This window comes from Pezoporus occidentalis, unplaced genomic scaffold (assembly GCF_034315485.1).
Source record: "Pezoporus occidentalis ecotype Australia unplaced genomic scaffold, CSIRO_AGI_Poc_V1 ctg59, whole genome shotgun sequence".
In the NCBI taxonomy this organism is placed as follows: Eukaryota; Metazoa; Chordata; class Aves; order Psittaciformes; family Psittacidae; genus Pezoporus; species Pezoporus occidentalis.
In genome coordinates, this window is record NW_026915932.1 from 5,393,679 (window position 1) to 5,407,616 (window position 13,938).

Below are 13,938 nucleotides of genomic sequence, written 5' to 3' on the forward strand. Positions count from 1 at the left end.
TATTGGAGAAGGTAGGCACTGAGTGTCAGGATTTCTATGTAAATAAAGCAAAACATTTCTGTGCCCATTTTTCTTTTTCCAGGATTAATCTGAGAGATGTTTGAGTGTTGTTACAAATTCTTCCTTATTTTTATGTCATTAAACATAGGAAAATATTCTGAAAGAGAGATTAATTGTTGAAAAGTCAAAAAAACCCTGAGATATAAACACTAGTTGATCTGTATGTAGTAAATTTAGATACTTCCTATGTTTTATTCCAGAAATTAATGGAACGCATTCAGAACCCAGAATACTCTACGACCATGGATGTGGCACCTGTCATTTTAGCAGCTCATCGTAACAACTATGAAATTCTCACCATGTTGTTAAAGCAAGATATATCATTACCCAAACCTCATGCTGTAGGCTGTGAATGTACACTGTGTACTGCAAAGAACAAAAAAGATAGTCTGCGACATTCCAGGTAAGACCTACCAGTCATAGACAATTGTGCCATACCAGTCATAAGACATCTTGTCTTAATTCTCTGGTATTCATTGGATCAGATTCGGTGTATTTTCTTTATCTCTCTGGTGAGGTTTATGAGTGTGTTCCTTTTATATATCGTAGCCTTTATTGTGCACGATAGTAGTTCTTGGGGATGGGTTGTGCTTGAAAAGGCTGGTGGGAGGCAGTGGCATTTCTTTCATTTTGGTTTTATACTCCTAGTCACTGTGCATATTAAGCTAAGTGCCTTTGCCTTTCTACAGTTATGCCATAAACCTCCTAGCTATCGTTGGTTTGGGAGTATAAGATCCATGCAAATAAATTTTTTCTTAAGTTGGTTAATGCTTGGGGGTTTTTGTGCCAGAATGAGGAGGTGGATAATTCTGTATCCTTTTTCTAAAAGTGTTCATATACTATGGATTGATGAATGCAGACTTAAGGTATTTTTTTTTCTTCAGTATTTTTGAAAGTAGAAAGCTTTCTAATAAAGATTCAAATGAGGAGAGGGATTTGCCAGTCTTAACAATATTTTGTCTGGGTAACTTGGTAACAAGTTGGATGAAATTTAATATCTGAGAGTTGGGGTGAAAAAATTAGAGCTCAAAGATCATAAGTGTACTGCAGTTACTATATGGAGTTAACTATTACATGATTACTCCAGTATATATTCAGATTACTAAAAAATAAGGGGAGTGAAAGGATAATTGTTACTGATAATCAGCTACTATAGACCATGTTCTGGTATCCGTCTGATACCCCATGTCAGTCACTTCAGTATGAGAAAAGGTGTCAAAGTATCCCAGGCAAACAAACGCTAGAAATGTTCGATATAACAGCTCTTAGTTTAAACTAGAATGGATAATAGACATGGTTTCAGTATTCATGATCCAGTTGTTTTGCAAGAGGAAAATATCCCTTCAGATTCTGTTGCTGTTGTGTTTTTTTTTTTTTGTATTGCACATAAAAGCTCCCCACTGTTTTAAATTTAGTTTGTTAAAATAGAAGATTGCCTTAAATGCTTCACTTCCCTCTTTTATTTCCACTTGAAGAAATATAAGAGCTATTGTATAACCTCAAAAAATGTCAAATTTTATCAGTACCTCTTAACTGATGGCCTTCTGCTGATGTACTGATAACAGTTGAAGTAGTGAGGAAAAGAAGTGGGAACCAGTTTGGCTAATTCTTGATACACTAGAGCAATAGGGATTCTAAGTCTGTGAAGGACAGTGTCTTCCATGATGTATCACATTCAATGTGTGTAGTGTCTGATTTTAAGAAATCCAGTTGTTTTGTCTTTCAGCTGACTGCGTTATGCCAACTTTGAATAGGTTCTGTTTTGATACTACTAATCAAATGAAACATCTGCATTTTGCTTGCTATTCTTTTCTCACAGGTTTCGCCTTGACATTTATCGGTGTTTGGCCAGTCCTGCTTTAATAATGTTGACAGAGGAAGATCCAATCCTGCGAGCTTTTGAACTCAGTGCAGACTTGAAAGAGTTAAGCCTTGTTGAGGTTGAATTCAGGTAGGAATTTAAAACACAAACTATCTAATACCTTTGTGGAATTATGTATATAGAAATGTGTATGCATTAGAAAAGGTTTGTTCTTTTTTCTTTGTAATTGGAGTATTTAAACTGATGATTGACATAGTAACAACTTATATAATTCATGCCTCAGTAGTAGTCACTTTGACAGTTTAATTACTTGAAATCCTTTTAGTGTAGACAGTTCAGCGTGTGTAGTTGCACCAACAGTTCAAATTTCAGCTCTACTCTGGAAAAATAAGTAGAAAACATGCTAAATGTGGACTTACTTCAAGATTACTTACCTATTAATTATAACAATATCTCAGTAGTACTCTGTACTTTTTTTCCCCTGCATCAAGGTAGAAGTATTGTTTATACTGACCTGACTCATGTTAAGAGTTGTTCCAGGTACTCTTTCTTAATTTTGCTCCTTATAAGACTTGGAACAGCACATGTGTGTGCATATGTGTATAAAGTGCATAGATGTATCGAAGACTTCATGTTCACAATGCCTTTCTATTGAATGAATATATGCTCAATTTAGTTTTATGTTTAAACTATACAGGTTTCTACCATTTTGAAACTTAGCAGCACAAAAGCTTTCAAGAACAGTAAACCAAATGTTTGTAGGGGGTAAAATTCTACTTTCCTAAACAATATAGGCATTTTCTGGTTTTATAACCGATTGTCTTTCTATACTGAGTGAGACTAGTAAATCATGTGGTTTCCATAGTTGCGTTTATTAAATTAATAAATAGTATTCAGTGGATTGACTTTGATTTTCAGATACAGGAATAAGCAAAACCAAACTAAAGTCCCTTCCAAGTAGAAATAATGACTTATTAGTGCCGTATTTTGTGACTGCTACACTTTCACATCTCTTGGAAATAATTTCAAGTTTTAACTTTTTCATAAGAATTTGTATACTCTAAGTCTGTTTCCCAATTTTTCTCTGCCAAATGGAGTTGCAGACTAAACTGAAGCGCAATTGTCATGTTATATGGTATCATGTTACAGAGTTGTCTTCAGAATGCTTAGTCTTTGACATATGGCTGTTGGGTTGTGGTTTTTTTTTAAGTTTGTCTTTAGCATAAGATACAATCCAAACCAAAAATGAGTAGTTAATGGTTTAATGGAAAATACGTGAGCAGTATAATAGTATGTACTGTTTCTGTGTCTTTCAGAAATGATTACGAGGAGCTAGCTCAACAGTGCAAAACCTTTGCTAAAGATTTGCTTGCACAAGCACGGAATTCACGGGAGCTAGAAGTTATTCTGAATCACACATCCAGCGATGAACATGTAGACAAGCGAGGATTGTTGGAAGAGAGGATGAATTTAAGCCGTTTAAAACTTGCAATCAAGTATAATCAAAAAGAGGTTTGTCTTTACAGTAATTTGATAAGCTTTGCATCTCATATTTTGCTAGTAATTCATTTCATTTGTTGTTCTGCCTCTAGGCATAGAAGTGTAAATAAATTTGCAAGGTGTGAACATCGAATGTCAAAAAGGGAAATGATATCACAAGATACTGAGTGTTTCTTCAGTATTTACAGTGGAGAAGAATGCATTTTCTGTATTGGAGTATAGACTACTGCTCTTTGATGAACAGTTCTGATAGTGGTAATGATTTGATCAGATCGTCAGTAAATACTTTCCAAAGGAAGCATGGATCCTTAGGGTGCCATACGTGATTTATCACTTTTTTACTTGTCATTAGCTGTTCAGCTTTGGCTCAGGCCTGTCTGTGTTGTTCATTGATTATGTAGCACAGGTTTAACTTATGCTGGTGTAACCGAATAGTACCTCTGTTCCAGAATAGTAGCACCTTTTTATGCCATCAGTATGGAACTTACTTTATGCAGTAGGTTATCATTGTCTTTATCCTTTGACAAATTATAACTGTAGTTTTGCTGTGCCAGAAGGCAAATGGGTATTTGTGCGATTCTAGTATAAGGACCAGGGACAGATAGACATGCAAAATCCATTTTCAGTTAGCATTTGCAGAAGGCATATCTAGGCTTAAACTGTTTATGACACTTTAAAAGCCCATAGTGTTTAAAAGTCATAAGACATAGTTGTGGAATATCCTACAATTACACATTTCTGGTATGCATTAAACAAGCATACTGAAATATTTCAGGTGTTCTTCTGGTTTTGAGCATAGCTTGTTTTTACCACAACAGTGGTTGGAGAATAGTAACATTTTTTGTGTGGTATGAGGAAAATATGTTCGCAGAATATGTTTTATTCCTGGCAGGTTTACAATAGTGTCCTGGGTTCAGCAGTAGCAGTCATTTTTCTCCTTCGTGGTAGCTGGTGCAGTGCTGTGTTTTGACTTCCATCCTGGGAACAGTGCTGATGATACCGATGTTTTTGGTTGTTGCTAAGTGATGTTTACGCTGACCAAGGACTTTGTGAGGCTCATGCTCTGCCAGGGAGGAGGGGAAGCCCGGAGGAAGCAGAGACGGGGCGCCTGACCCAGGCTAGCCAAAGAGGTATTCCATACCACAGCACATCATGCCCCGGTGGGGGGTAACTGGGAGTTACCCGGAAGGACAGGGGCTTCTGGGGCGGACTCGTTTCTTGGCCGGTGGTACTGTATTCTCTTCTCTTGTTATTTTCTCTTATTGTTGTCGTTGATGGTAGCGGTGGTGATTTGTGTTGTACATTGGTTGCTGGACTGTTCTTGTCTCAACCCGTGGGAGTTGCACTCTTTCGATCCTCCTCCCCGTTCCTCTGGGAGCGGGGAAGGGGAGAGCCCCGGTGGGGGGGGGAGGGGGGGGCCTCAATTGTTGTCAGCCCGGCACCACTCACTGGGAGTGAGTGAACAAGTTGCCTGACTGGGTTTAAACCACGACAGTTCTTTTGGCACCCAGCATGGGGCCCGAGGGCTTGAGATAACGACAGGTCTGTCCGGATTAATAGTCACTCGTCACAATGCTGATTTATTGGCTCTCAAGGTTGTTCCTCTTGATCTCACAGTTTCAGTATATCGTATCTTACTTCCATCTGGTATTTGCTGTATTAGTGTTTTTCAAGTGTGGGGCTTGGGCTAAGGTTTTTGTCTCATTGTACTTTATGGTAATGACTTGTAATACAATAGAATCATTGATCATGAAACTGATTTGGCTTATGTTCCCAGTGTGGTCACCACCTTTATACTTTGGGAGGTATATAATAGAAGTGCTTAGCAATTACACATCTTTTTTCTCCTTCTCAGGTGCTCAACCTGTGAAGGAGACATCCTTTTACCCTCCCAGTCCTCCCCCCAGACCATTTACATTTGAGAGTTTTGAAGTTTTTGAATGGTCTTTTAATGCTGTTGAGACTTGTTTGCTGATCGTGATGGGAATCACCATGCTAGCACGCATACAGGGTGTGTTTTTCCCACTACTGATTTCAGGAGTTAAGCAGAGTCAGGTTTGGGTCTTGTCTGGGGTCAAACGATGATGTAGGAGGACCAAGAGATTTTCCCTGAGGTTGGACAGTCATGAGTGGCAGGGTGTGTGGGATAGTATGGGCAAGTATCTAGGTCAGTGGGCCCCTCCAGTACTTTGGAATTTCACCACCGAGCAACTGCAAAATCCAGAAGAATTAGTAAAACACTTAAATGAGGTGTGTGGTCATTCTGGCCATACCAGAGATGGACAAATCATGGCAACGTGCTGGGGCTTGGCCTACGCTTACAGGGCCTTGTTCAACACTATCCAGCACCTTCAAAAGGAAAAGAATGTCAGTGGATCTGAGGGCAAAGCAGCAGTCAGCGCAACTACTCCAGCTCCAAGCACAGCAGCTTCACCACCCCCAGCAACAAGTACAGTTGCTACTCAAACTTTGGCCTCAATGAACTGCGCAGCTACCCCAGTGGCAAATACAGCAGCTGCTCAAACTTCAACTGCAACAGACAGCGCGGTAACCCCAGCTCCAAACACAGCAGCTACACCAGCCCCAGCAACAAGTACAGTTGCTACTCAAACCACAGTGATAATTACTGCAGCCAAACCAGAGGACCAATTCGTACCAATATCGATTGCCCCTGTATGCAAGAGAAAAAGCAAAAAAGAGGCAAGAAGGGTGAAGCAAGATGAAGAAACAATGTATTCACCACCCAGTCTAGCATCTGATCAGGAGTCATCATCACATGACGAAGAAGAAGAAGAAGAGGTAACTTCTCGACCTTGGACCTCAACCGAGCTATGGAATACGCGAAAAGATTTTACCTGTCAACCAGGGGAGCACATCATCACCTGGTTACTCCGATGCTGGGACAATGGGGCCAATGGTCACGAACTAGAAGGTACAGAAGCCAAGCAGCTGGGATCACTTGCTAGAGAAGGGGGAACTGACAAAGCAATTGGAAGAGAGAAGAAGTCCCTCAGTCTTTGGAGGCGGCTCTTGGCAGCTGTGAAAGAAAGGTTTCCATGCAAGGACGATGTTATGAGTCATTCAGCCAAGTGGACTACTATAGACAAAGGCATCCAGTCTCTGAGGGAATCGGCCATCGTAGAGATGATCTATCACATCAAGTCGAATAACAGGGATACACCTATAGATCCAGATGAAGTTGAATGTACACGACCCATGTGGCGAAAACTTACACGGAATGCACCGTCATCATATGCCCATTCATTGTCAACAGTAACCTGGAATGACATAGTACCACTAACAGTGAATGAAATGGTTCATAAACTCCGAGAGTTTGAAGACAATCTCACCCCTTCCATCATCTCAGCTGTGGAAAAACTGTCCCAGGACCTCAAACAATTGGGGGATGATCTGTCTGATTTATCCAGCTCCTCACGTGTACCAACACACGTCTCAGCTATTAACAAAAGGCGTCCTATTGTTCAAGAGAGGAGATACAGGAGGTATATGCCACGGGGTACCCTATGGTTTTACCTGCTGGATCACGGAGAAGACATGACAAAGTGGGATGGAAAACCTACTTCAGCTTTGGAGGAACGGGTGAGTGAACTGAAGAGGGGAGCAAGGGCCAAGACTGATCATCCCATGAGAGCTACGGCTTCAGTCTCTGGTGATCAGTTTCCCAGATGGAGTGGAAGAGCTGATTTTACTCCAGCTCCTGTGATAACGAAGAATAATCCCTTTCATCACGACTTAAGTGTCCAATGCTGTGATGACCATTAGAGGGGCCCTGCCTCCAGCCAGGTGGAGGTAGGGGACAATCGGATTTACTGGACTGTGTGGATCAGATGGCCTGGCACATCAGTCCCACAGAAGTATAAGGCTCTAGTAGATACCGGTGCACAGTGTACCCTGATGCCATCAAGCTGTCAAGGGGTGGAACCCATCTATATTTCTGGAGTGACAGGAGGATCCCAAGAGTTGACTGTGCTGGAGGCTGAAATCAGCCTGACTGGGAGGGAATGGCAAAAGCACCCTGTTGTGACTGGTCCAGAGGCTCCATGCATCCTCGGCATAGACTACCTCAAGAGAGGGTACTTCAAAGACCCAAAAGGGTACTGATGGGCTTTTGGTATTGCTGCTTTGGAGACTGAGGAAACTGAGCAGCTGTCCACCTTGCCTGGTCTCTCAGAGGATCCTTCTGCTGTGGGGTTGCTGAAAGTCACAGTATCACAGTATGCTGGAGATTGGAAGGGACCTCAAAAGATCATCTAGTCCAATCCCCCTGCCAGAGCAGGAACACCTAGATAATGTTACACAGGAATGTGTCCAGGCAAGTTTTGAATGTCTTCAGGGAAGGAGACTCCACAACCTCCCTGGGCAGCCTGTTCCAGTGTTCCATCACCCTCACTGAGAAGAAGTTTCTTCTCAAGTTTTAAGTGGAACCTCTTGTGTTCCAGTTTGTACCCATTACCCCTTGTCCTGTCATTGTTTGCCACTGAGTAGAGCCTGGCTCCATCCTCGTGACACTCCCCCTTTATATATTTATAAACACTAATAAGGTCACCCCTCAGTCTCCTCTAAACTATAGAGACCCAGCTCCCTCAGTCTTTCCTCATAAGGGAGATGCTCCACTCCCTTAATCATCCTAGTTGCCTTGCGCTGGACTCTCTCCAGCAGGTCCCTGTCCCTCTTGAACTGAGGGGCCCAGAACTGGACACAATATTCCAGATGGGGTCTCACCAGGGCAGAGTAGAGGGGAAGGAGGACCTCTCTCGACCTACTAAGCACCCCCCTTCTAATACACCCCAGGATGCCATTGGCCTTCTTGGCCACAAGGGCACAGTGTTGGCTCATGGTCATCCTGTCGTCCACTAGGACCCCCAGGTCCCTCTCCCCTACACTGCTCTCTAACAGGTCGTTCCCCAACCTATACTGGAACCTGGGGTTGTTCCTGCCCAGATGCAGGACTCTACACTTTCCCTTGTTATATTTCATCAAGTTATTCCCTGCCCAACTCTCCAGCCTGTCCAGGTCTCGCTGGATGGCAGCACAGCCTTCTGGCGTGTCAGCCACTCCTCCCAGCTTAGTGTCATCAGCAAACTTGCTGATAGTACACTCAATTCCCTTATCTAAATCATTGATGAATATATTAAATAATACTGGTCCCAGTACTGACCCTTGAGGCACTCCACTAGTTACAGGCCTCCAACTAGACTCAGCCCCATAGACTACAACTCTCTGGCTTCTCTCCTTCAGCCAGTTCGCAGTCCACCTCACTACCTGATCATCCAGACCACACTTCCTCAATTTAGCTGTGAGGATGCTGTGGGAGACTGTGTCAGATGCTTTGCTGAAGTCAAGGTAGACCACATCCGCCACTCTGCCATCATCCATCCACCGTGTTGTTTCCTCATAAAAGGCTATGAGATTGGTCAAGCATGATTTCCCCTTGGTGAAGCCATGTTGACTGCCCCTCATAACCCTGTTATCCTTGATATGCCTTAAGATGGCACCAAGGATAAGGTGCTCCATCACTTTCCCAGGGATGGAGGTGAGGCTGACCGGTCTATAGTTACCCGGGTCCTCCTTCTTGCCCTTTTTGAAGACTGGAGTGACATTTGCTTTCCTCCAGTCCTCAGGCACCTCTCCCATTTCCCAAGACTTGGTAAAGATGATGGAGAGTGGTCTAGCAATGACTTCTGCCAGTTCCCTCGGCACCCGCGGGTGCATCCCATCTGGATCCATGGATTTATGGATGTCCAGATTGCTCAACTGGTCTCTAACCCATTCCTCATCGACTAAGGCAAACCGCTCCGTTGACCTGACTTCATCTAAGGTCTCAGGGGTACGGGGCTCTTCAGGACTGCCTGCAGCAGAGTAGACAGAGACAAAGAAGGCATTCAGTAACTCTGCCATCTCTGTATCTTCTGTCATCAGGGCACCCATCCTGTTCATCAGTGGGCCTACATTGCCTCTGGTGTTAGTTTTATCTGCCATGTATTTGAAAAAGCTCTTTTTGCTGTCCTTAACCCTTCTCACCAGGTTTAATTCTAAGGAGGCCTTAGTCATCCTAGCTGCCTTCCTACATCCTCTAGCAGCAGCCTTATATTCCTCCCAAGTGGCCAGCCCCTCCTTCCATGACCTGTAAACTCTCCTCTTCCACTTGAGCATACCCAGCAATTCCCTATTTAGCCACGCAGGTCTCCTGGACCTCTTCCTTGACTTCCTATGTGTCGGCATGCTCCGATCTTGAGCTCGGAAAAAGCAATCCTTGAATGCCAACCAACTGTCTTGGGCCCCTTTACCTTCAAACAGCTTTGCCCATGGGATTTCCCCTAGCAATTGCTTGAAAAGGCCAAAGTTTGCCCTGCTAAAGTCCAGGGTTGCAATTCTACTTGCTATTCTACTGGTCCTACCACACAAGATCCTGAATTCCACCATCTCGTGGTCGCTGCAACCAAGGGAGCCCTCAACCCTTACTGCTTCAACCCGACCCTCCTTGTTAGTGAGGATGAGATCCAGCAGCACTCCTCTCCTGGTTGGCTTATCCACCATTTGCAGGAGGAAGTTATCATCCACACACTGGAGGAACCTCCTGGACTGTGGCTGGGTTGCCGAGTGGTCCTTCCGGCAAACATCAGGGAAGTTAAAATCCCCCATGATGACCACGGCCTGTGACTGTGGGGCCGCTCTCAGCTGCCTGTAGAAGGCCTCGTCTACGTCCTCACCCTGATCTGGTGGTCTGTAACAGACACCCACAACAGTATCTCCCCTGCCAGCCTGCCCCTTAATTCTCACCCACAGACTCTCAACTCGCTCGTCATCTGTCCCTGGACAGAACTCGGTGCATTGTAGTTCCTCCCGCACATAAAGAGCAACCCCACCACCCCTCCTGGCTGGCCTGTCTTTCCTGAAAAGGACATAGCCCTCCATGACTATATTCCAGTCATGTGAGCTGTCCCACCACGTCTCCGTAATTGCCACCAGATCATAGTCTCCTGACTTAACACAGGTTTCCAACTCCTCCTGTTTATTTCCCATGCTGCGCGCATTGGTGTACAGACATTTCAGGGAGCGAGCTGAGCACACCAATTTCACCCTAGGATTATAGGAGGCCTCCCAGTCTTCATCAGTTCTGGAGTGCTGCCCCAGTGGGGCAAGCCCAGCTACAACCCCATCCCCCTTCGAATCTAGTTTAAAGCTCTCCAAATGAGCCCTGCTAATTCGTGCCCCAGCATCTTTTTGCCTCTGTGAGATAAACCTTTCCCACTTGTCATTGTCCAGACTGGTGCCCTATGAAACCAGCCGTTATCAAAGAATCCAAAGCCCTGCCTGTAGCACCAGTCTCTAAGCCAGTCGTTTATGGACTGAATCTTCCCATTCCTTCCCACATTATCAGTGGAAGATGGAAGGAGGGAGGAGAAGATCACTTGAGCCCCAGACTCTTTCACCATCCGCCCCAAGGCCCTGTAGTCTTTCTTCATTCCCCTCAGACTGTGGGAAGCAGCTTCCCCCTCACCTGTCTGGAAGACCAGCAGCGGGTAGTAGTCTGTCAGGTGCACCAGGTTGAGGAGCGCCCTGGTGATATCCCTGATCCGGGCTCCAGGCAGACTACACACTTCCCTATGATGAGGGTCAGCTCTGCATATCGGGCCCTCTGTTCCTCTCAGAAGGGAATCGCCTACTGCAATGACCCTTCTTTCTTTCTTATCAGAGGCAGTCTTGAGGTGCAAAGCCTTTTCTTATGTGGCCTTGTAGGCTGGCCTTGCACCACATTCTCACCTATCTCTCCTTCAAGATCCAGGGCCTGGAACCTATTACGGAGGGACACCTGGGGAAGCAGGGCAGGAAGGGGGGAGGGTTTCCCACGACGCCGAACTGGAACTTGCTTCCAACCCTCGTCATCTTTTTGGTCCCCTACCTCTGCGCAACAGCTACAGGGCAGGGGGTGTCTCGGGCCATCCGCCTCTGTGTGAGAGGGCAGGGGGTCTTTCCCCTTTTGGGGGGTATCTCCCTGGAACCGCTCCAACTGGCACACTGGGGAGTTACTCCACCAGTCCATCTCCCTTTCACACTCCCTGATGGTCCTCAGCGTCTCAACCTCCTCCTTAAGTTTTGCCACCAGGCTAAGCAGATCTTCTACCTGCTCACACCTCACGCAGGTGGAATGCTGTCCTCCCTCCCCCAGCAGCAGCAGGCTCTGGCACTCCCTGCACCCAGAGACCTGAACAGCCACGGTTTGGGATGGGGTCTCTGTCTGAGTTGCTGCAGTCTTCTTACTGAAAGCTCTCTTTCTGGAGGCGACCATATTGGTCAGCAGTCTGGGACACCAGCAACAGGGTCAGCAACATGACCTGCTTGTTCCTCCCAGCGCCTGGTGGGCAGCAACAGGTCCAGGTCACTGCCCTCTCAGAGGCTCTTTCAAGGCAAGGGGCAGGGGGGTGGTCACCGTCACCGTGGGAACACCCTCCGCCACGTCAGCCTCTCTCTCGCAAGGGCTGCTGGGGCTTCGGGGATCGGGGGATGTCGGGAACCGCGATGTCTCTGCGCTATCCCCTCTGATTTTCCTCATCTCCGTTGACCCTCGCGGTCGCTGAAGTGTGCCTGCTGTGGCTCTAGCTAGGCTAGCTCTGATCAGCTGACTGAAAGTCGAAGAACAACAAGCGCCAGTTGCGACCACAACAGTGTACCGTTGCAATATCACACCAACCGAGACTCCCTGATTCCCATCCATTAGCTGATCCGTAGACTGGAGAGTCAGGGGGTGATCAGCAGGACCCACTCGCCCTTTAATAGCCCCATATGGCCAGTGCGAAAGTCTAATGGAGAATGGAGACTAACAGTAGACTATTGTGGCCTGAATGAAGTCACACCACCATTGAGTGCTGCTGTATCGGACATGCTAGGACTTCAGTATGAACTAGAGTCAAAGGCAGCCAAGTGGTATGCCACGATTGATATTGCCAATGTATTTTTCTCAATTCCTTTGGCAGCAGAGTGCAAGCCACAGTTTGCTTTTACTTGGAGGGGTGTCCAGTTCACTTGGAACCGACTGCCCCAGGAGTGGAAACACAGCCCTACCATTTGCCATGGATGGATCCAGACTGCACTGGAACAGGGGCAAGCTCCAGAACACCTGCAATACATTGATGACATTATTGTGTGGGGCGATACAGCAGAAGAAGTCTTTGAGAAAGGGAGGAAAATAATCCAAATCCTGCTGAAAGCCAGTTTTGCCATAAAACAGAGGAAGGTCAAGGGACCTGCACAGGAGATTCAGTTTTTGGGAATAAAATGGCAAGATGGACATAGACAGATCCCCACAGATGTGATCAACAAGATAACAGTAATGTCTCCACCAACTAATAAGAAAGAAATGCTAGCTGTCTTGGGTGCAGTGGGGTTCTGGAGAATGCACATCCCAAATTACAGTTCGATTGTAAGCCCTCTCTATCATGTGACCCAGAAGAAGAATGATTTTAAATGGGGCCCTGAGCAACAACAAGCCTTTGAGCAAATTAAACGCGAGATAGTTCACGCAGTAGCCCTAGGACCTGTCTGGACTGGGCCAGATGTAAAAAATGTGCTGTACACTGCAGCTGGGGAAAAGGGTCCTACCTGGAGCCTCTGGCAGAAAGCTCCAGGGGAGACTCGAGGTCGACCCCTCGGCTTTTGGAGTCGGGGATACAAAGGATCTGAGGCCAGCTATACCCCAACTGAGAAAGAGATACTGGCAGCCTATGAAGGGGTTCGAGCTGCTTCGGAAGTGATTGGCACTGAAGCACAGCTCCTCCTGGCACCCCGGTTGCCCGTGCTGGGCTGGATGTTCAAAGGCAGGGTCTCCTCTACACATCATGCAACTGATGCTACATGGAGTAAATGGGCTGCACTAATTACACAACGAACTCGAATAGGAAATCTCAATTGTCCAGGCATTCTAGAAGTCATCATGGACTGGCCAGAGGGCAAAGATTTCGGAATGTCACCAGAGGAGGAGGTGATGCATGCTGAAGAGGCCCCACCATATAATAAGCTGTCAGAAAGTGAAAAGCAGTATGCCTTGTTTACTGATGGCTCTTGCCGTATTGTGGGAAAGCATCGGAGATGGAAGGCAGCTGTATGGAGTCCTGGACGACAAGTTGCAGAAACTGCTGACGGAGAGGGTGAATCGAGTCAGTTTGCCGAGGTGAAAGCCATCCAGCTGGCCCTGGACATTGCTGAACGAGAAAAGTGGCCAGTACTTTATCTCTATACTGACTCATGGATGGTGGCAAATGCCCTGTGGGGGTGGTTGAAGCAATGGAAGCAGAGCAACTGGCAACGCAGAGATAAACCCATCTGGGCTGCTGCACTGTGGAAAGATATTGCTGTCCGGATGCAGAACGTGGTGGTGAAGGTACGTCATGTAGATGCCCATGTACCCAAGAGTCGGGCCACTGAGGAACACCAGAACAACCAACAAGTGGATAAAGCGGCTAAGACTGAAGTGGCTCAGATGGACTTAGATTGGCAATATAAAGGTGAATTGTTTTTGGCCCGGTGGGCCCATGACA

The 13,938-nt window shown here is 45.9% G+C and overlaps 1 protein-coding gene across 2 annotated transcripts in view; it reads left to right on the plus strand.

The window, feature by feature from the left end:
- The window catches only part of TRPC1 (transient receptor potential cation channel subfamily C member 1), a 36,082-nt gene that overhangs the window by 5,355 nt on the left and 16,789 nt on the right, over positions 1-13,938 (plus strand). For both annotated transcript variants that reach the window (XM_062639015.1, XM_062639016.1), the window contains 3 exons: positions 261-463; positions 1,880-2,011; positions 3,199-3,394. In XM_062639015.1, the coding sequence (XP_062494999.1) occupies positions 261-463; positions 1,880-2,011; positions 3,199-3,394 (531 nt within the window). The remainder of the gene's footprint in view (positions 1-260; positions 464-1,879; positions 2,012-3,198; positions 3,395-13,938) is intronic.